This window comes from Colossoma macropomum, unplaced genomic scaffold (genome assembly GCF_904425465.1).
Source record: "Colossoma macropomum unplaced genomic scaffold, Colossoma_macropomum, whole genome shotgun sequence".
NCBI lineage: Eukaryota > Metazoa > Chordata > Actinopteri > Characiformes > Serrasalmidae > Colossoma > Colossoma macropomum.
Window position 1 is genome coordinate 26,298,542 of NW_023494789.1, and position 23,187 is coordinate 26,321,728.

The following is a 23,187-nucleotide window of genomic DNA, read 5'->3' on the forward strand; positions in this document are numbered from 1 at the left end:
AACAGACAGCCTCACCTTTTTCTTTTTGCGCAGTACAACTTTGACCCCATCCACGGAAACCATGATGTTGACTTTTTTCTTCTTGATGTTCTTCACTTTAAATTCATACTGTATGAAGGAGAAAAAAAGAGGAGGGGAGAAAAAAAATCAATTACTTTCCTTTTGTCCCCTGGGACACAAATATGCCTACATTAATTAACTTTAATCTGACGTTACTGAAAAGAAACCAACTGGTTTGCCTCTGCTAACATCAACCCAGCTCATTTCCAAAGGTGCTAATCTTTTGGTAATTAAAATGCGAGGGAAGATGTTCTAGCTTTGAAAGCGCTAGGTTTCATCCACAGTATGGCAATTAAAAAAGCAATGGCTTGGCATGTAAAGTACATCAGGGCATTTATAAGTAAGAATCTATCCTATAGTGGCTATAAAGTGCCAACTGAAGTGTCTTTGGAGGGTCTATATGCAGCAGAAACATTCCTGAACTGGCCCTCATTAGCATTAGCACGGCTGTAAGGATGTGTATATAAGGGAGGAATTATAAGAGAAAGCACAAATACTTCAGGGAAGCAGAAATTAAAAACAGGAAATAAAAAGAAGCTGTCTGGCATGAGTAAATAAGAGTTTACACTGGGGTATGTGTATAAGGACTCTGGGGAGAGAGAGAGAGAGAGAGAAAAAAGGAGAGAGAATTAATTTAATGAAAGAGCTGCATTTCTTCACAATGATCTTTTCATTCTACACATTGAAAGGGATATAAAAATATTGATTTCCCACGCTGGAATGATCTCTGCCAAACATTTGCTAATAACAAAACCTTCAAAATGATTTACTGAATGAATGGATTCAAAGCCTCAAAGCTAAACTGTTGAAAAGGAGAACTAATCTCTGAACTACAGTTACTAGAGTTCATGGACTATAGGAAGCGATAAAGAGATAAAAAGGCTTTCAGCAACAAATAACACTCAATATCTCCAGATCACTTTTCAAGATCAATACAAACATGGACCTCTCTTTTGTATCTCAGCTACATCAATCTGATTAGCTTTAGCCTAGTCTTTTTTAACTTGAGAGAAAAAAGAAAGATAACTGTGACCTCAGGTGAAAAATATGTAAAAAAACACATCAAGTTTTGACAATGTTTTCAACCAACAAAGAGCAACAGCTAAACAAAACAGCTCCCGCTCAAAAACATATTGTGCTTGCTGTTGCCAGGTGCATCGTGGCTCTAACATTAGCCAGGTGACGCCACTTGTTTGCTGCTCCATCCCAATCCTCCCCATTATCTGTGATGATGCCTCCCTAATTGAGTCTATTTTAGTCACCTGCACGGCATTTCTCACACTACAGCAGGTGCTCAATGCAATTCTCCTGCACACAGCATCCTGTACAGACAGAGCATGGAAAACAGAGATGCTAATAAAGGGATCTGTGGCCATCTGCAAAGGTCACTGCCATGTGGAGCTCTCTATGCAGTAATATGATGGATAATGATCCTCACTGTCAAGCTAACACGTCATACTATGAGCACTGTACACTAAGGGTATAACGGTAAAGGTTTTCAATTTCATTTGAAGTCATTCATTTCATTTGAAGGTCAAGATTTCATCTGATTTTTGATATTCAATGTGTTTAAATGTCTTGACTGTGTAGAGCTCTAATTATATACTGCACAGATTGGGTTGGCTCACATTGGTTTGGCTGCGCCAGAGGTCTAACAAACTAAGCCCCAAAAATCACAACCCCTAAAATTGAGGGGTGAACCGTAATATAGGAATTATGGGCTGATGCCAATATCTGATTTTTCATATGCAGTGGTGTGCAAAGGTTTGGGCCCCCCTGGTCAAATTATGTTTTGTTTATTTTTTAAGTGAAAATAAGTACACATCCCACACAGAGAACAAACTGCTGCACATTTTAATGTACAATTTTTTTTTATTTTTTTTTTACAGAATTTAACATTTTGGACAAAAATAAAACAAAATGTGGCCTGTGCAAAAGTTGTGCCACATTTTCATATTTTGTGACTTATACTTTTCATTATGCAAATCTCAGCAAATAAATAGAAACTGGGCATTAAAATTGGCACATAAAAATCTCACATTTATTGTTTTCCCCTGTAGATGATGTGTTAATTTCATTTAGAAAATCAACAAAACATGAAATTTTACCAGGGGTGTTTAAACTTGCATATGACTGTGCATACATTATGATGCCAATACATAAACATTTACAAAATGTAGAAAGGGGGGCTACATTTACCAATATGTATTTTTTATTTATATATTAGAGAGATGTTTAGATCTGACTGATATTTCCCAATATTTGATGACATATGTATTGTACCTTGCAAGAGCAGAACATTTAAATGATGCTGGGTTACTGTGCTAAAATGTCTGCATTTGTAACTCTCTACAAATAAATATCATATCTTATATTTCTTCATAATGCTAATCCAGGCATATATAGTCCCAATCACTTAGTTTTATAAATATCTATGTTTTGGTACTGGCAGATATGTACATGATACTGATACTGGCACTGATCCCTAATTTCCACAGCAGTGCATCCTGATCTGACAAACTGAAGAAACACCAGAGCCAAGTCTTTAAGCTAGCTTTAGTTTTGTTTGCACAATTATGTCAGCACACCACATAGGATCAGTGTTTGAGAGAGTCCATCTTAGCTAGTGCAAATATATCAAACAGCAAAACCAGCTACATGCTGACCACAGATCTCCTTCTTTATGCAATCAGATTTTATGTTGTAACCACAGGTTACATGACACTTGACCACCTATTATACATTTCCCTGCACTAGTTTGGAAAATGCTTTGGGATGACCTTCAATTATATAACTATTTGTGAGTCCCTATAATAATGAATTGTTGAAAACTCAGAAAAAACTCAGACCTTGTTACCCTCACAGTTAAACAATGAGATGAATTGACTTTCCACTCAAAGCTTAACCTGCACAGTCATACCAACCTTCTGACACCTGACTGTCATTAGCTATGAGAACCAGCAGACAGTATCTGACCAAGAGGTCTTTTTCAAGGTCAGAAGTACAGTAAAGATCTTCAAACAATAGAATGAGTGCAACATGCTGCGCAAAATCAGTGCTCGCTGTGTCATAGCATAGCAACACAAAAGTGATTCAGTGACTCACTGTTAACCTCTGGAGAAATTATATCTCAAAATCAGCACACAATTATACAATTACACAACTACCTATCTTCAAACAAACTGTTGTATAATAGTACAGTGAGTTATGCAAAGGTAATCAAGCCCATTTGTTTGGTGAGTGTTTATTCAGTTATGTGAGGCGACAGAAAAGACAAAATGAGTTCACTGAAAAAAATTAAATCTCAGGATATGTGTAAATGATGTCACTAAACTGGGTGAAATGTTATGAAACCTATTAATTTTACTGCATCAGCTTTTATAGATTTTTCTTCATTGTGTGTGTGTGTGTGTGTGTGTGTGTGTGTGTGTGTGTGTGTGTGTTGAGAGCGTAGTATTAAAAGAAGCAGGCTGAAGTAGCATTCTTACATTCGATACCCATTTCATCTTTATAATGTAAGGCTCATTAAGCTCATAGACCACATCCAGCAAGACCATAGTTACAAATGACAAATCGCATTCCTGAACACAGCGACATTCACCTACACAGCTGCTAGACTGGAACTTCAGAGGCTTTGCTTTGATGAGAACAATCAATGAGGCCCTGAGTTTAATGCCAGCCTTCTACAACCCTCATTTAATACAGGACAGGGCCAGACTTCTCCTGATACACACGCAAATATGAGAATGAGGAAAAGTACCTCTTACTCCATCCTCCACCACTCAACCTAAAAAGGTTCCATTATCCCTTCACCATCAAGCCACTCATGTCTCAGGCAGACTACTGTGTTACATACATCGATGCAAAGGGCTTTCAGACATCACACCAGAGAAATTAGATCAATAACACTTTCTGGATATTTTAAGGTAAGAGTTGTCATGTTGCTTATTTATTTAACATGTCTGTTGATGGTTTCTAGTAATCCAGACAGTGACTGACGGCCAAGCAGACAAGGTGTCAGCACATTCTTACTGGGCATCATGGATCTTAGTAATGACAACAGCTGGTCAGAAAGAAGCTGTTTCTCTTCAAGAGGCAAGCTCCTAGAGCAAAAAGACATAGTAAGTAATGGTGCAGAGTAATGCTGGGTGATGAATGGTCTATGCCAGTTCACACAACTAGGGATTAGGGGGTAGATTAGGGGTACATTCTGACTAAATTTGATTTCTGGGGGTTCAGATATCTGGTTAACCACACTGACCAACAACAAACTGGGGAAAAAAATGGAATTTGGCCAAACGCAGGCTTACTTTTAGGTAACAGTTAACAATTGAATACATATTATATTATTAAAAAATAGCCATGAGAAATTGTTTATTTATCTGACATGAAAACTTAAGAAAACTGTTTCTACAAAGGAGCTGATGAACTAACACTAACCAGTATAACATGCTTGTCTTGTACACAAGATCTTTTCTCCTCAGTGAACAATATGTATTGTTACATATTGTATGTAACAATATTGCTTTGTCAGAGAAATATACTCTGATATACACTGATTTTATAGTATATAAATACACTCCCAAACACTATCACCACTTACAGAATTAGTTAATATTGCTGATTTTTTCATAACAATGGCGCATGTCAGGTCTTGGATATATTAGGTGATAAATGAACAGTTGGCAACGAAAGAAGATCGCCTGATCCGAGGAGTCGCGTTTTCTTTAACATCATTTTGGAGGCCAGGTACGTGTGCGCTGTTTACCTAGGGAAGTAATGCCACCAGGATGCACTGTGGGAAGAAGGTAAGCTGGTGGAGGGAGTTTGATGCTGTGGGCAATTTTCTGCTGTGAAACACTGGGTCCAGGCATTCATGTGGATGTCCAATTGACACTTGCCATGGACTTAAGCATTGTTCATGGCAGTGGTATTCCCTGCTGGTAGCGGCCTCTTTCAGCAGTATACTGCACCCTACCACACTGAACACATTGTTTGGGAATGGTTAGAGGAACATAACGAAGAGGTCAAGGTGTTGCCCTGGCCTCCAAATTTCCCAGATCTCAATCTGTTCATTTGTGGGGTGTGCTGGAAAATCAAATCAGATCCGCAGCAGTTCCACCTCACAGCTTACAAGATTTAAAAGATCTGCTGATAACGTATTGGCGCCAGATATCACGTGGCATTTTTCAGAGGTCTTGTAGAGTCCATGCCTCTGGAGCTCAGAGCTGCGTGCGGAGGACCAACAGCATATTAGGCAGGGGTCATAATGGTTTGAGCTGTACATTTTCCTGGAACAAGTTAGCATCAGCTAGTGCAGTTAGCCTAGTTAGCAAAAAAGCCACACCTTTTGCCTGTTGCACTCTTAGTCACATCAGGTTAAGGCACTCATGTTTTGTAGGAGTAAAGTTGCAACACTTTCACTTTTTACAGTCCCATTAAAACAAAGAACTGCCACCCTGTATGTTTTCCTCCATCTTCCAGTCATGAAATGCATGACTCATGAAGGCTGAATACCTGTATACTGATTTCATTAATTGAATACCCACAACTTAAATGGTTAACAGAGTACTTAAGTACCTGTGCACATCTCTATACACCACAATACTTATTTTCAGCTTTAGTGATATTTACAGATAACAAAAGCGCAGTCAACATACACGTTTGTCATTTGCTGGGTGCTTCAGATTGTTTTGAAAGAACAGTTAAAATATATAAAGCTAAACAAACACTAAGCTTTTTTTTTTATCTGGTATGTGTCCGGTTAACATTTCATATCATTTTAAAAGAAAAGAACAGAGCAAAACATGATGATGATGATGATGATGATCATCATCATTAACTGCTTAGTCCAGATAGGGTCGCGGTAGCAGTTGGGAGAGCAGAGAATCCCAGATGACCCTGTCCCCCGCAACTTCCTCCAGCTCATTCCCGAGGACCCCAAGCCGCTCCCAGGCCAACTTGGAGATATAATCCCTCCAGCGGGTCCTAGGACGACCCCGGGGTCTTATTTCGGTAGGCCGTGCCTGGTACACCCCCACCGGGAGGCGTCCAGGGGGCATCCGGATCAGATGCCCGAACCACCTCAGCTGGCTCCTCTCAATGAGAAGGAGTAGCGGCTCTACTCCGAGCTCCTCCCGGATGGCCGAGCTCCTCACCCTATCAAATAGAGTGTAGCCCGCCACCCTGCGAAGAAAGCTCATTTCCGCCGCTTGTATTCGCGATCTCATTCTTTCGGTCATTACCCACAGCTCATGACCATAGGTCAGGGTCGGGATGTAGACCGATCGGTAAACAGAGAGCTTCGCCTTATGGCTCAGCTCCCTCTTCACCACTACAGTCCGGTACAGCGACCACATTACTGCTGCCGCCTGTCCCAGCCTGCAGTCGATCTCACAATCCCTCTTCCCATCACTCGTGAACAAGACCCCGAGATACTTAAACCCCTCCACCTGGGGCAAGTCCTTTCATCTTACCTGGAGTGGGCATGCCATCCTTTTCCGGGCTAAGACCATGGACTCAGACTTGGAGGTGCTGATCCGCATACCAACCGCTTCACACTCAGCTGCAAACCGCTCCAGTGCGCGCTGGAGGCATCCATGTGATCCAGCCAAAAGAACAACATCATCTGCAAATAGCAGAGACACCACCCTCCGGCCTCCACACATAATGCCCTCCTGACCCCGGCTACGCCTTGACACCTGTCCATGAATATCACAAACAGGAGTGGGCATAACCCTGGCGGAGTCCAACGCTAACACTGAAAGAGTCCGACTTAATGTCGAGTATACGAACACAGCTCTCACTCCGGGCGTACAGAGATTGAATGGCCTGGAGTAGTAACCCCGGCACCCCATACTCCCAGAGGACCTCCCACAAGATATCTCGGGGAACACGGTCGTAAGCCTTCTCCAAATCCACAAAACACATGTAGACTGGGTTGGCAAACTCCCATGCCCCCTCAACAATCCGTGAGAGGGTGAAACGTTGGTCCATTGTTCCACGGCCAGGACGGAATCCGCAATGTTCCTCCTCAATCTGAGGTTCAACTATCGGTTGAAGTCTCCTTTCCAGCACCTTGGCATAGACTTTCCCAGGGAGGCTGAGCAGTGTGATACCCCAATAGTTGGCACACACCCTCTGGTCCCCGTTCTTGAAAATAGGGACCACCACCCCGGTCTGCCAGTCCAAGGGTACTGTTCCCGAGGTCCATGCACTATTGCAGAGGCGTGTCAGCCACGACAGCCCCACAATATCCAGAGCCTTAAGCATCCCTGGACGAATCTCATCCACCCCTGGTGCCTTGCCACCGAAGAGCTTGCCAACTACCTCAGTGACCTCCACCAGGGAAATGGAGCTTGACACGCCAGAGGCCTCTGGCCCTGACTCCCGTGAGGGAGGCATGTCTCCCGGATTAAGGAGTTCCTCAAAGTGCTCTTTCCACTGACCGACAAAATCCTCGTTTGAAGTCAGAGTTTCTCCACCCCTGCCGAAAACAGCTTGGGCGCAGCCACCCCGACCGCTCCTGAGTCGCCGGACAGTTGTCCAGAACCTCCTCGAGGCCGACCGAAAGTCTTTTTCCATTGCTTCACCAAACTCCTCCCACGCCCTGGATTTTGCTTTTGCCACCGATGCAGCTGCCACCTTTTTTGCCTGTCGGTACCTATCTGCTGAATCGGGAGTCCTTTGGGCCATCCAGTCCCTAAAGGCCTCTTTCTTCAGCTTGACCGCCTCCCTCACCACCGGTGTCCACCAGGGGGTTCTTGGGTTACCGCCATGACAGGCACCAACAAGCTTTTGGCCACAGCTACGCCTGGGAGCTTCCACAATGGAGGTTTTGAACAGGGTCCATTCAGACTCTATGTCCCCTACCTCCTCCGGGACATGAGAAAAGCTCTCCCGGAGGTGGAAGTTAAAATCATTCCGAACAGGGGCCTCCGACAGTCGTTCCCAGCACACCCTCACTATTCGCTTGGGCCTACCGGGTCTAACCCTCAGTCTTCCCTGCCATCTGATCCAACTCACCACCAGATGGTGATCAGTTGACAGCTCAGCACCCCTCTTCACCCGAGTGTCCAGAACATACGGTCCCGAGTAGATGAAACGACAACAAAGTCAATCATTGACCTCTGACCCAAGGAGCTCTGGTACCATGTACACTTATGAACATCCTTGTGTTCGAACTTGGTGTTCGTTATGGACAATCCATGCCTGGCACACAAGTCCAATAACAATTCACCATTCGGGTTTAGATCGGGCAGGCCGTTCTTCCCAATCACGCCTCTCCAGGTCTCCCAGTCATTGCCAACATGAGCATTGAAGTCTCCCAGTAAGACTATGGAGTCTGTAGGCGGGGCCCTTTCCAGAACCCTGCCCACTTGCTCCAAGAAGGCCGAATACTCCGACCTGTTGTTTGGTGCATAAGCACACACAACAGTCAGAGTTTTCCTCTCTGCGATTTTAATACGCATTGAGGCGACCCTCTCGTCCACCGGGACAAATTCCAACTGCACTGTCGCCAGCCGGGGACTCGTGAGTATCCCCACACCCACTCGGCGCCTCTCACCTTGTGCAACCCCGGAGTAGGAGAGGGACCAACCCCTATCCAGGAGTTTGGTTCCAGAGCCGACACTGTGGGTGGAGGTGAGCCCAACTATATCTAGTTGGTACCTCTCAACCTCCCGCACAAGCTCCGGCTCCTTCCCCCCCAGTGAGGTTACATTCCACGTACCAAGAGCCAGTTTCTGCCGCAGGGGCCTAGGCCACCAAGGGCCCCCCTGCAATCTCCCACTGTCTGTACGGCACTGCACCACTCCTCCATGCTGGGCATTGCGGGTGGTGGGCCCACACGGTCCCCCCACTTTGCCTCTTCGGGCTGAGCCCGGCCGGGTTACGTGGGCTGCCCGGCCACCAGGCACTCGCCGAGGGACGCTACCCCCAGGCCTGGCTCCAGGGGTAGGTCCCGGTGACCCTCTCCCGGGCAAAGTACACGATGTTCTGTGTCCGTTTTTCATGGACGGTTTTTTAGATCGAGTTAGTCTGGGTCTTCACTCCAGACCTGTTCGCCCTGGGAGACCCTACCAGGAGCATGTTGCTCCCGATGACTTAGCTCTGAAGATCCCTAGACCACACAAGCCCTTCCGCCACGACAAGGCCCCGATCCAGGAAGGGCTTGTGTGAACAGAGCAAAACAGTCCAATCAAAACAAGCTGGAAGTAGGTTTATTCTAGGGATGCACAATCATATCATAATCATATTAGTTCTGGCAGATAGTTGCTTAAGAAAAAAAAAAATCACTGTCAGACATGTTTACATTTGGCTGACATTTCAAACTGACTGAGCAGAACATTTAGGTGTCTCTGGGTTACTGTGCTTAAATGTCTGCCTTTATTCATTTTAGCGAATTTGTTACCTTCTAAATGTTATATTGCTCTGTAACGCTAATCCTTGGGTATTTCTACATTTTATAAACGCTTAAATAATGGCAATGGTATCTGCATCTGCAGGTATTTACATGCAAAAATATCCAATATCATATGATATTAGCATCAGTCCACAACTCCCATATAGATGCATCCTTAGTTGATTCCACAAGACATTGCACAGTCATCCAAACCTTTCCTTCTCTAATGATAAATGTAAAAAAAATAGTTTAAGTAGTTGGTTACATCATGTAATCAAGTTTTCCCATTTTTTTTACTTTTTGGTTTGTACACAACCCTGTACTGTAGTCTCTGCCATCTGTTTTCCAGGTGACGTACATGGGGAGCACAAACGTCATGAAGCCAACAAAACCCATTGTTAGCTAAGTTTTTATTATCAACATTACTAATGTTGCTAAGTTGTTGCAGCCCTAAATGCTGTGATACTGAATTTTATCATTACCACCCAACACTGTGAAGAGGTACATTTAACAGTTTTAAAGCCAAATGTAGCAGCCTGAGTTCACTGCACAGCAGCCACTTTCTCTAAAATATCTCTGCCGCATACTGTATAGCAACACACTTACAGTACTACAGCTCAGGTAACCAGTCACACCATTGTGAAAATAGATCTTTGCAGTCAATCATATTAAAATCATTTCCCTGACAAAGAAGACGAAGCTGTAAATCAGAGACATAATAAAAGAAGCTGACAGAGCTTGGAGAGACAGGAGATTTGTTCTGTGTCCATGGCTACTAAGGACACAATAGTGGATGCCGTTTCCATAGCGACTCATTGAGCCATCCCCAAGACATCCAGCAGAACTATAGGAAAGGAGAGCAATTTGTTGAGTTCATTTGATCAAATGAAATCCTCCGCAAACTAAAATCTCACTTTGATTTAAGCAACCATTCTGTGAAGCACATGACTTCAAATAAGGAGCATGAAGCAGAATCAATGCAATCATCCTCTAACAGGCAAACCAAACAGCATGGCTTTGAAATTGTATATTACAGAGTTGAGAGGGGAAAAAAAACGCATTGAGAACATTGTCCATTTTGAAAAGTGGCTCTGAATGAAATCTCTGTCAGATCAAATTTGCATCTCATCATATTTCTCTATTTACAGCTTCACCTTGAAGACTGTTCAATAACATCTGCGTCACCCAAACAAAGTCAGAGATGAAAAAGATAAATTAGTGAGAAAAGCCCTGATAGCTCTCCTCAGTGAAACGAGTAAAACTTCATCAAAATGTAAAATTATGGAAAAGTCTTGCAGTGATTTTGATCAAAATTTCCTGCAGGCAATCCCATCATAAACTTGAAAGTACTGGCCTTTGGCTTAATCCCACAAAAAAGTCTTTTAATCACACAGTGACTCTCAACTCTTATGGCAGAAATGTGAAGAGGTTTCTGAAATAAAAGTCTAACAGTAACCCTCATCTCTTTAATAGCAGTGTCACTTCAGGTAGAAACCACATCAAAGAGCTCACAATCAAATTTAAAGACAAACCCTGAATCCTGATGGCTTTGTGCGAGTCTATAAATTAACAGATATTGCTAACTAGTTTTCAGTTTATGTACAAACTCTTATTATTTAATTACAGTGAGAGGTGACAGATTAGATTACTTTTTCCATTCTCATCTGCCTTTCTTGATAGTTGCCTCTCATAATGGGATTCTAAAGTAGTGTTTTGTTTGCTTGTTTGTTGACTTGGTTGCTTATTGAGTATGTTGGTATGCATGTAGCTGCGTACGGACAGTACACATTAATCAGCCTGAAGGTAATTATGACAGTGCACTGGCAAATATTCAACTATTCAAATATTCAAAAAGTCCATGAGTGTCAAAAGCTAAACAAGCAAGCAAGCAAGCAAGCAAGCAAGCAAACAAACAAACAAACACACACACACACAGACACACACACACACACACACACACACACACCAAACACCCAACTGCTTTGCCACATACAGCAGACTGACAGGGCTTCACTTGAAGGGGTTTCCTTTCATTTATAATTATTAGGGCTACTGATGTTACCAAGTTAATAATGCTTTAACACAATAAATTATTAACACCCCTGTTTTTTATGCCTTTAACGCATTTTCCTAGTTTGACTTTCAGCCGTAGCTTCAGGCTGAACCCCTGCCGCTTCTCTGCTGTAACTCTGTGACTGTAAGTGATTAAATCTGGAAACTGCATTCACTCCATGTTCATGTTCACCCTGCATTCACATGATATTCATGTGAAAATGTTGCTAAGAACCCTGCACTAACTGAACGAAAACAATGTTACTGAATAACTAAGTAATGAATTCAAATCTGAATATTTTGCTTTTGCTTTAGAAAAACTTTCTTTGCGGTCAAAAATGACAAATGCAGTTAATCATGATCAAGTACACAAAATAATGTCATTTATCATGATTAATTATTTTAATCACTTGACAACCCTAATAATACATTACAATACAATCCTTTAAAATATAACTAATACATACCTCAGCATGAAGGATGTGGATGTGAGTTTCAGCATTCTCAATAGTGAGGACCACCTGTACATGACCAGGCGTGTGCTTTTTTTTGCAGAATTTCAACTGTGCACAGCAAACTCTGATCTGTTTCTGTGCATTTTCTTATACTGAAAACTGGGCCGCAGGGTAAACATCACTTTCTCCTCAAACGCTTCTTCAAGGCCATGCATAATTGAATACCAACATACTGCCTATCCCCAAACATGGCTGACGATCTGGAACATGGATCACTAAAGATATGTCAGCACTAATAAATCAATCATATAGTATAGTCACTAAAATTAATATTAGAGGTTGGTGTTATGGCAAAAATGTAATATGTTGTATCATGAAAACTTCTTGAAGTATCATGATATGTCAATATATTTTCTCTGACATCTTATAAGCTAGAAAAAAATTAAGAGTCACATTTAAAACACTATCAAAAACTAAAACTAGGACTAATTATCCTCTCTTTCTTTTTTTTATTTTTTATTTTATTTTTTTTTATTTTTACCCGATTTTCTCCCCAATTTAGTCGTCTCCAATTCCACCCGCTAGTTAGGACTCCCCCAATCACACAATCCTATCAACGCTAGGAGGGTGAAGGCTAACACAGGCTTCCTCTGAGACCTGTGAAGCCAACCACCGCTTCTTTTCGAACTGCCGCTCACGCAACGTCACTGGACAGCCGAATGCGCTCGGAGGAAAGCGCCAACCGCCAGATCTGTTACGTCAGCTAACAGACGCCTGCGCTGACTAGCATCGTGCTGAGTGATGGGGGGAGAAGGAGGGGCCATCCTACCCACCCAGAGAGAGCGAGGCCAATCGTGCTCTCTCGGACTCCCGGCTACGGATGGCTGTAGCATCACCAGGGATCGAACTCGCGATCTCCTGATGATAGGGCCAACGCTTAGATGGTTGCGCCACTCGGGAGCCTATCCTCTCTTTCTAACCAAACACGCAATAGGAAAGTAGTTTTTAAGTAGTGATGATTTCCATGACATGCTCAGAAAAGCACACTGTGACTTTGTGACATAATTTATCACGATAACGATAAATACTGTCATAGTACCCAGCTCTAACCAATATGCTTAGGTTACTAATTTATGGTCACTAATTTATACCGATGTCCTGAATTTTTTACTGGCAGTTATAAATGGAATCAGACTTCAGACAAAGTTACAGACAAATGATTGTACAGATTCTGTGTACAAATGTAAGTACAGATTCTAACAGCATCTGAGAATATCAACCGTCAGTCGTGAGTCCTTTTGAAAGAGGCTCATATCAGCAAGTGTAAGACTGCCAGAAAAGTTCATGAACAAAAATAATCTGTCTACCCTTCAGAATCTAGCATTTATAAGACAAAGAGGAAGATAACATCTTCACAGACAAGCCCTCACACTGTGATTTATACCAGAGCCTTTTATAAATGAAACATAAACCAGTGGTCACACATTCTCATAAATGTCCAACCTTATCACCACATGAAACTCTGTCCTTGTTCTCTGTAAAGGAGGCTGCTGATAGGATTTAAGAGGCTACCTTCAGTCATAATATTCATACTACTTCTCAAGTGACACAGTACATGATTTGGAGAGATTCTGGATTCCCAGAGAGTTAAAAAGAAAAGTGATATTAAAACAGTCTCTGCAATATTAAATCTGTCACTGCTGCTGTGAAATGTGAGAGAGTTGTGGCATAAAACTTTAGGGCTGGTTTGAATTTGACTGCATGGCAGATCTGAGAATCAGCATGATAACCACAGCCATCTTTCTCTCCCCTGGGATGGAGAAAGCAGCCTGTTCCATTATCAAGGCTGAACAGTCTTACTAGGATGTTTCCCACTGATACAATGGTAAAAGAAGAGGCCCCAGGGGCCACAGAGCAGGCACTTTTTCCATGATCAAAACATAACTGGTACAACTGAAATAACACCTGGATTGTGCTGATAATGAGCAGTGCTACATTAAATATGTCCATTGCTGCGCATATCATTTTCACAGCTGTGATAGATTTGGTATTTATCCAGGAAAGTACACCCTAAACGGCATATGCTCTGTCCATTTAGAGTAGGAAAAAGTTGGAAGAACAACATTCCACTGTCAGCACTACAGAGCCACTCCAAGGAGACAGGAGCTGGATTTAAATCAAGCACTCACACCCACAACACTCAATCACGGGCCCCACAGCTAGAGGCAATCTTTTCGGCAATCTTCGAGGGAACAGCTTAGGAATATAAATAACAAATCATTTGCTATCATTTTAGCTATCATTTCCAATCTCTGGATTGCATCAGAGCACTTATTATGGTACATTTTACCCTTTACAAAAGAAGGGAAAGGTGGATGGTTTTAAAAATAACGTTTGGAAACAGCACAATACACAGACACAGCAACGCACATGCACACCGAAGAGCCAGTGTGATCAGAGCTGCCTGGTGAACAAGACTTCAATGCTACGAATACTCTCGGGGTACATACAAATGGGTACTGCCTACCTACTTCTTTTTGCTGAACAGTTTTACAACGTCAACATGTACGAGTTTCAAATACAAGCACAGCAGATTCACAGTGACTGCTGTCCCTATGTGCATACATTTCATGTTACAGTAGTAAGAGCGAGACCGTTTCTTTGTAACTGATGTTTAGTTGTTTTCAAAGTCTGATCTGAAGTAAAGTAGTGCACTACTGACAACAGCAGCTAACTGGATAGGCAGGTGTAACCCCTTCTGTATTCACTGGAAAAAGGGTGAACGATGACTGAATGAATGGAGAAGAATGGAAAATGAATACTGAATGCCATTTCGTCTCCCTGAAGTCAAGGCAAGGGCTACAATAAGCTTCTTGATCAAAAGGTCAAACCCATAAGGATGTCACTGAGCTATCTCAAAATGTGAAAGTACTTTGGAAAGGTTACGTAGGCAAAACCCCAAAGGGAGAAATCATAATAATTATGAAAATATCAATTTCAGAGCAAATGATTTCCCTGGTTGATGAAACCTTAAATTCACACCATTTCTGTGAGACCAAAACTGGAGCTCTGAAGTCTAGTGTCCATGGTACATTTAGTTCAATACATATGAGTCAGTTGCTAGTCAGTTCTTTTAAACTTCGGAGTTTTCTGCCTCAAGGACAAAGCTTTTCAAAGTTTCTCTAAGTACAATTAATTCTAATGTACAATCAGCTGGAGAAAGTGCTTCTCCACTTAGAAAAGATGTGGCTCAGTGAGCCTGCACAATCACTGGAGTTTCAAAATGTCCAGTTTAGTGATGCACTGAAATGAAAAATTTTGGCTTTGGTCAAGAATTAAGACACTCGGCCAAAATCCAAAAGAAAGGGTTGTTTTGCGTATAGTTTGCTGTTTAGTTAAAACCTCTGAATTAACATTAAAATGCAGATTATTAAAAGTTAAACATTTAAATAAATACATAAATGTTTAAATATTAAAAGTTGCAAAATTATGAAAATATAATACTCTATGGTTTCCCAAAGGCACCTAGAGCTGATTTCCCAAATGCTTCCACTGTAACGATGGAAAACATCTCATTTTTAGAAAGTGTTTTTAGAATGTGCCTTTTGAACTTCCACCAAGCAATCTGACGTTTCTCCAGGAGGGGATTAGCATGCAAGTCACTTTAGTGTTACTCAGTATTATTAATTATTAATGTCATTAAAGAGTTTCATTTGATCAGTTAATGATATAAAGCATGTACGCCAAAGAGCATATAGAACGCAGGACCATATTTGAGTGTTTCAGTGTTGACCTGCAGCCACACACACTGTTTGAACACATTTGTCCTGACCAGCACAGGAAAAGTCAAAGAAACAAACACTTCACCGATCATTTTCAATGACCCACATTTTGATGTCTAATATTGTCTCATATTGCTGAAATACTGAGCTAGACAGAGGTCTATGCACAAACTGTTTTTTACCCCCCCACAATTCAACTATGGCTGTTTTCAAAATATCACTACAGCAATTTATCATGCTTATGGTGATGTGCATACAGATACAGTAAAGGTAAATACATTTGAACACAGTGAATGAAAGTGAAGGTAAACATTGATCAAATATGTATGTTGTACATCTGGTGTGTCATGGTATCATATTATACTGTGACGCTTTATGACATATATCATAATGTGAAGCTGCTGACAACACCCAGGCTTAAATGCTATTAATATTACTACTGAAATTGGTGTATCCAGAGAATATATTTATTTAAAAAAAACAACAAGATGCCATTTACATGGAGTCACTCTGAGTGCAAATACGCTCCAGACAAACCCCTTTACAGCTTGTGCATACAGGAGATTCCTATTATGGGCCCCAATAATGAGGGAGTTTGAACTGAGTGCTGTGAGACACCTGGATATGACTGTTCTCGTTATTGACTTCACACAAAAAGACTTGAAAAAACATCAAACAAAATGTTAATGAAGGAACAAAGTCTTTGAGAAATAAGGTAACAGATGCTGACTTGGAGAAACATCCAGGACTCTGGAAAATGTCTAAATAGTAAAAAAGACCTACATAGGAGAATTTCAGAAACTTTGCAGACACAATTCATTACACAGATGGGAAAAGTGTTCCCATGTTCCCCTGTTTCCATTTTTCTAAAACACTTTTACACTTCTCCAAAACGAAGAATGTGTGTTTTTCTGTTCTGAAGAATGTGTGTTTTTACCTTTGATTTTTTAAGCTCTTTATCTCAACACCAAAAGAGAGAATATTCCATCACAAGTCTATGAAAATTAAATGAATGTATGGGTCCACAAGGCAATGCTGTAAAACAGGTCAACCAAGGTAAATCAATTCAAATTTAATCTCATAATGTGTACAAGTGATATACTTTGTAAAATTATATTGTCTAAAGTGGAAAACCTTTTGTAAACTTATTAAAAAAGTTCAAATGTTTTCTAATTTTCAGACAACACACTTTTCATCTAATTATGTGTAGATATCATACTAATGCAATACTAGTGTAAAGCCTAATGATAAAAGTGATAAAGGGGTAAGGGCACTCATTCACTAACCTCTTCAACGTTTTCTTGAGAAAGGCCCTGAGAAAAAGTCTGTCAGATTCATGACATCTTTTTAAACTGCAGAACTGTTTGCACCTTTGTGCTCTTGGGTGTGTGCAGATTCTTTTCTTACCTAAGAACAAATCTCAAATAAGAAAACACTGTTGAATGTCAGAATCTTCATGAAAACAGCATAAGTGGGTTTTAAGAAGAAATGTCTTCTGAAGAATGTTTGGTGAATGAGGCCCACTGTTCTCATGAACACCAGTAACTCTAACTGGGAAAGGACAACAGTCTGAGGTTTCCTTCTGTGGAAAACTGATCCTGTTTCAGGTTTCAGAGTTGAGAGAGACATTCTAGTGACCCTGTATGAGGTAAATATGTATACCAAATCACTTCATCATTTAGGTCTCAGAAGGCCTCTAATATTTTACACCAACATCGTCTAAACACTAATATAATTAATTCTCTTGATACTTTTGTAATTCATAATGGACAGCAATACATATCAGTATTAGTTAAAGGGTCTGTATCACAGAAAAACAAACTCTTCTTGCTTTTTTAGAAGGGTTTGATTTAGTATGTAAACATTGTTAAAGTTTTGTAATGTACCCTTCAAACACAAGTCCATTTGGTCCACAAAACAGCCCATTTTGAATTCATTGTTTTTACGATGTTGTGAAAACCAGCATATCTCCACCTATTCAGCTTACAACAGTTCAGCTCTGCCCATTGACACTGAGTGTTTCAGCCCAGACCTTTTTTTAAAACAAGACTGCCAATCAGAGAAGGGGTCATTTACATATGTCAGTCTTAAAGGTACAGTGGTACACAAAGTATATATTTATATACATACAATTATATACATACGTTATATAAATACAAGACGAATGTAGGATATGAGCCATTAAACCAAATGGCGGTTTATTACACTATTCTAGTTTATGTCCTGTAAAAATGCCCCACCACATTAGGATTTAGAAAATATAAAGATTTTATAATGGTTTTAGCTGAGGAGTAGTGTTTGGAATGAGCCCTGAAAAAGGCTGCTGAGAGGAAGAGTGAATCTTCTTGTTAGGCACTGAAACAAAAGGGCTCAGGGTGACTTTAAAATCACCTATTCTCCTATGAGTCATAAAATTTATGATATTTTTCTAGGTTTTATGACTCATGTACTGTCTACTCATAGAGATTTTCTACACCTTTTGTCTGTTCTTCCCATTCTCTTACCCCAGAGAAGAAAATATTTTTTCAGAGTCACTAAGAGCCCTACAGGAAGATGTTTACACTAGCTTCAGTGCAGAAACACAGATGAAAAATACATTATTTGCAATTATTAAACCAATCAATCAATCAATCAATCAATACTCAATTAGTACTTAAATGCTATCTGTAGATTTGTAACAGGTATGTCATTCAGTGTCTGACTTAAGTGTACGGGAGACTGATCGTATGCTGGTTCCCCGTAGATCACGCAGGCTAAAACAATACCCTCTTTAAAGTGAAGCTTGCTATCTTTTTGAAAACTCAAGAGAAGATTTTTTCTCTGGCTGCTCTTTTTCTTCAGTGTGCAAGTATTTATAGCCTGTTCATTTCACATTGCATTGCCATTCACTGTATTTTTGACAGTGTAAACCAAGGGAGTACATATGTCAGAGCTCTATTTTGAGCTCTTTTTTATTGGTTTTATTTTCAGTTATTGTTACTGTTAGGAGCAATATCACTAAATCTATGGTTTAGTGAATTAGCCGTGAAACAACATTATGAATCATATTGTATTGTTCAAAATAAGGGTCTTGATTTGGTAGACACGGAGTATCAAACAATATATTCAACACATTGGAAGAAATACTCATTTTAATACTGGTCAGATTATGTATAGTAAAATATTAAACAACCAAACCTACAATGAAGGCAGACCATCTGTCCCCCTAACACTACATTACATTTGATGTGGTTTAATTAGATTTTGTTACATTATAAAAACACAGCTTTTGTTTAACGTTTAAAGGAATAGTTTGGCAAAAGATCTAATTTATGATTTTCCACTTAACCCAAAAGTGGTCAATCAGCCAAGACATTTAGTCTCAAACCTTTTTAATATGTTAGTTTAGACCTGGAGCTATGAGGCTAACATTGCTAACACCGTCAACACTGAGGACAGTCACTCCAACTGTTTCCATAAAGACATTCACAAAACTACTCTCAGCCTGCTCATACTGCATCCAGGTCTTCATTCAGGTCATGCAGACAAGTCAGTGTGGTTTAGAACAACCTATGACTCACTTTGAACTATAAAAATGAAACACTTCTCAGTGTAGCTAAAAGAAGGGGCAGCCATGTTGGATGACTAGAATCACTTCTTTCTTGAGCACAACTTCATGTCATTCCCCACAAGACAACCAAAATACTGGTCTGAGGGAATTCACAACACAGATGTGCCATAAAGTAACATACTTAGAAAAATTGATACGTTTGATTACGATTTTCATGATCACATTTTCTGCACAAATGAGCCTCACTGTGCATGTTTATGAATATGAACATATGCTACATACACAGTAATCAAGCACAACAAAGATGGAGTAAAAGTAAACCTAAAATTACATAGAACATTACATAGAATATCCTGCTGGGAATCGTCAGGTGAAAATGATCAGTACATACACAGAGATTGGGCACAGTAACTTTACTGAACGTCTCTGTTGCTAGTTTGGGGTTTATTGCCAAAAGCCACAGCTTGCAAGTGTTTACGTAACCAGAAAATTGGTGGTAACATACCAGACGTTCCGTAGATTTCTTCCGTTTTTGCAGAATGAAACGCATCACCTCTTTTATGTTGGTTTATCGTTACTTGATATGCAACTTATGTCTTTTACAGTAAGCAAACTTTAGGTATTACTGTGCTTTGTACCTGCGTAATGACATTTACAACATGCCCCTGCACTCCAGCCTCCCAGAGTTTGAAGCAGAAAGCAGGACATTTTGTGGATGATGATGTCATTTCAGTTTTAAAGTGAATGCACAAAAAGGTCTATTCACGCCATTTGACTTTTTTTTTCTTTTAAACAAGTATACGTTGCTTTGGTATGTATTTGTGGAATCAATTTTGATGACTATCTACTTCTAGTGTTTGTTAGCACTGTTAGCCTAGAAACTTCAGTTCTAAACTAAAGAAGCAAAACTTAGACATTAACCATGTCTTGGCTGATAGACTGTGATAAGTGGAAATTCGAATTAGATTTTTCACCAAACTATTTAATACTGATAAACAAACCAGTCTGGAATTCTCAAATATTGTACTTTTCAACACTGAATGCTCTAACATACAGCACATTTTCAGGTGTTCCTAATTTTTGCTTTGGACATTGTTGCCCGATGCAGATATCTGATTTTTCATGTACATACCTGCTGGTGCTTGTACCAATACTGATACATAAACGTTTATAAAACATAAAAACCGGGACTAGATCCAAAAGGATTACTGTTACATACATTTTAAATATTGGGTAAATATAAACATCCGTATAACATCTGTTTTTTTTTTAGAAGATAACTGCAGATTATGATATAATTGAGATGCACTGCATCAAGTCAAATTATGAATTTCATGAATCGTTACACTCAGAATCCCAGTACATTTTCTTACATTATTTCCCTCGGCCCTCCAGCTGTAAGCCGTCCAAAATTTCCAAGGCAGATTTGCAAACACCCAGGCTCCACTTGCTAAGTGTTAGGAGCTGCTAGTTCATCTGAAAGGCAACAGCTGACAGAAACATCCCCAAATGGCCTCATACTGCCATTCAACCCTCTTCATACTCCCTTCCCACCTCCTGCCTCAACAAGACCCTGACACCAGGCTGCAGAAGTGGCAGGAAGTTAGTGATACAACTCTACAAAAGAAAACCTGTGTAATTGGAGCGTTTTTCAAAGACACTTCTGCTGCGTGTGAGTAATGTATCAAAGCAGTCAGCAAGCAGGATTTATGCTGCTCCCAAAGCATGCAGGAGCTGCTGACACTGAGCCAAAAAAAAGATAAGAGACGTGGGTATGCAAGCATATTAAACACATGCCTATCTACAAGGCTCATGTAAGATAGGCTATTCATTTTTATTTAAATGACCAATCTGTATAATACTTGCAAGAAAAAGCCTGTTTTGGCATCTGCCCATTATTAATGGCTGGTAATTCAAACATAGAGCAAAGACGTGTTACATTAAAATATGACCAAACGTGTTACATTATAATATGACCAAACGTACATATTAGCCTATTTTTATCTGCAAAATGAGAACACAGAGCTAAAGCTAGCTAATTTACAAGAAAACAAGACTCAAAAGGCTTCGACTGACACATAAATAAAACCCTATGTTCTATGTTAAAGTCTGTATAGGCACTTACAAATAAAACCTTACTGTCTAAGTAAACAGCAGGCTTGGCTTTTAAGGGCCTATCTGTCTTTGCCTACAGAGCTAATCAAAAGAGCCCATATCACTCACGTCTCCATAGCTCCTACTGCTGTTGTACAGAGTTTCACTTGTGGTTACCATGGTTACTGCACAAACCCCCATTGTAATCATCTAGATTTAATTCCCATGAGCCAGTATTTGCATATTATCACGTATGAAGAAGACAGCAGATGAATGATATTCCATGTTTCGGCCCCAGTCAGGAAATGCCAATCCAGCCCAGCAGCCACCCCGGACTAGTGCAGCATTTTGAACACCAAATAAACAGAAGCAGCGGTTTGTTGCCAAATGAGTATCCAAGTAGGCTTGATGAATGGTGAATATTTACATTTCCCCAAATACCCCAAATTTTCTAACAACTTTTTTTGCAACGTTTAAAAGAGAGACTACTATTCCTGCCCACACAGCAAGGCACGATGGTCCCTTCTAAGGATGCACCAACATGGGAAGTGTGCACTGTGGGAGACAGTCATTCCAGACACTTCAGTTCGTTGAGGTATGAGTAACAGTAATTTCTGTCACATATGTAGCGATATGAAAACGCTGCAGAGAATAGACATAAAATACCCAGGTTTGAAGGGAAATATCTCTTGTTTTGCTAGTTGACACTTTCTTACCTCAAGGCCATACTTTACTCATCAACACAATGCATGCAAATGCACCCAGCATGGGCATCTCATCTGCATTCCTATGAAGATGTGTTTAAAAGACAGGTGCTGTTGTACATCAGCCATGTTTTTGTACAGCACTTATGTATTTTATCATATTGCACTGTTCTGTGTTTAACTCTGTCCCTTTTTCACTAGGTGTCAATGACCTTCTGATTCTACCAGTATCTGAGCTTAGGACTGACTTTCTCTCTAACCTATCAGTAGCTAGCGAAGATTCTTTCTCTGGATAGACAAAGCACTTTTTGTAAGTCGCTCTGGATAAGAGCGTCTGCTAAATGATGTAAATGTAAATGTAAATGTAAAAATGTTTCACTGATTAACAGGGTACGTTCAGGTCAGCATACAATTAGCTCTACAAAGCATAGTGCTCAATATCATATAATATATTTGGCCAAAGTGTGATATGTCATAAAACTGCAAAAAATGGGATAATAGCCATTAAAAATTAAGAGGTTATGTATTAAATTTAGAGTAACTGATGTTAGACAATGATCCCCTGCCAATAAAATGTACAACTACAGCAAATATTCTACACCAGTGTCTAGGTCAAACACCTTAATTAACTGCCTTTAGTGAAAACTGCTGAACCTACAAACGGAGGACTTAAGCCTCAATTTTTTTTTGTTTAATATTACTGGGGCAAAACTTGGACAGCTATTCTCAAGCATGACTGCCAGCAAAGAAACCAGAAAACGATGTGGGAATTACTTACAGAGGCTCTGTCAAGGACAGAAAACTGGTGACTTGAAATGTCAAACTGGACAAGGAATTACAGAGCGGCAGCTAATTTAACTTCCACAGGAACATTTAGGTGTCAACAGCCAATTTCAGTAGTTTGCCAGTATAAGTTTGCAATAAGGCTAGACAAAATTGCAATAGAAGATTAAACACCCAGGTGCTTTGTACATGACAACAAATAACTGGTAATGTGGCAAACTACATTCAGCCTTCAAGGCTTTTTTAAACCGCAGTCACAATATTTGTAGGAAAAACTGCAGTTAGCTCTAATACCGACCTACGC

General features: G+C 40.3%; 1 protein-coding gene across 1 annotated transcript in view; it reads right to left on the minus strand.

Annotated features, from left to right (window-relative positions):
- nos1apa (nitric oxide synthase 1 (neuronal) adaptor protein a) overlaps positions 1-23,187 on the minus strand; it is a 130,572-nt gene that overhangs the window by 84,351 nt on the left and 23,034 nt on the right. Inside the window, exon 3 of the mRNA XM_036570681.1 lies at positions 16-108. Coding sequence (XP_036426574.1) covers positions 16-108 — 93 coding nt within the window. The remainder of the gene's footprint in view (positions 1-15; positions 109-23,187) is intronic.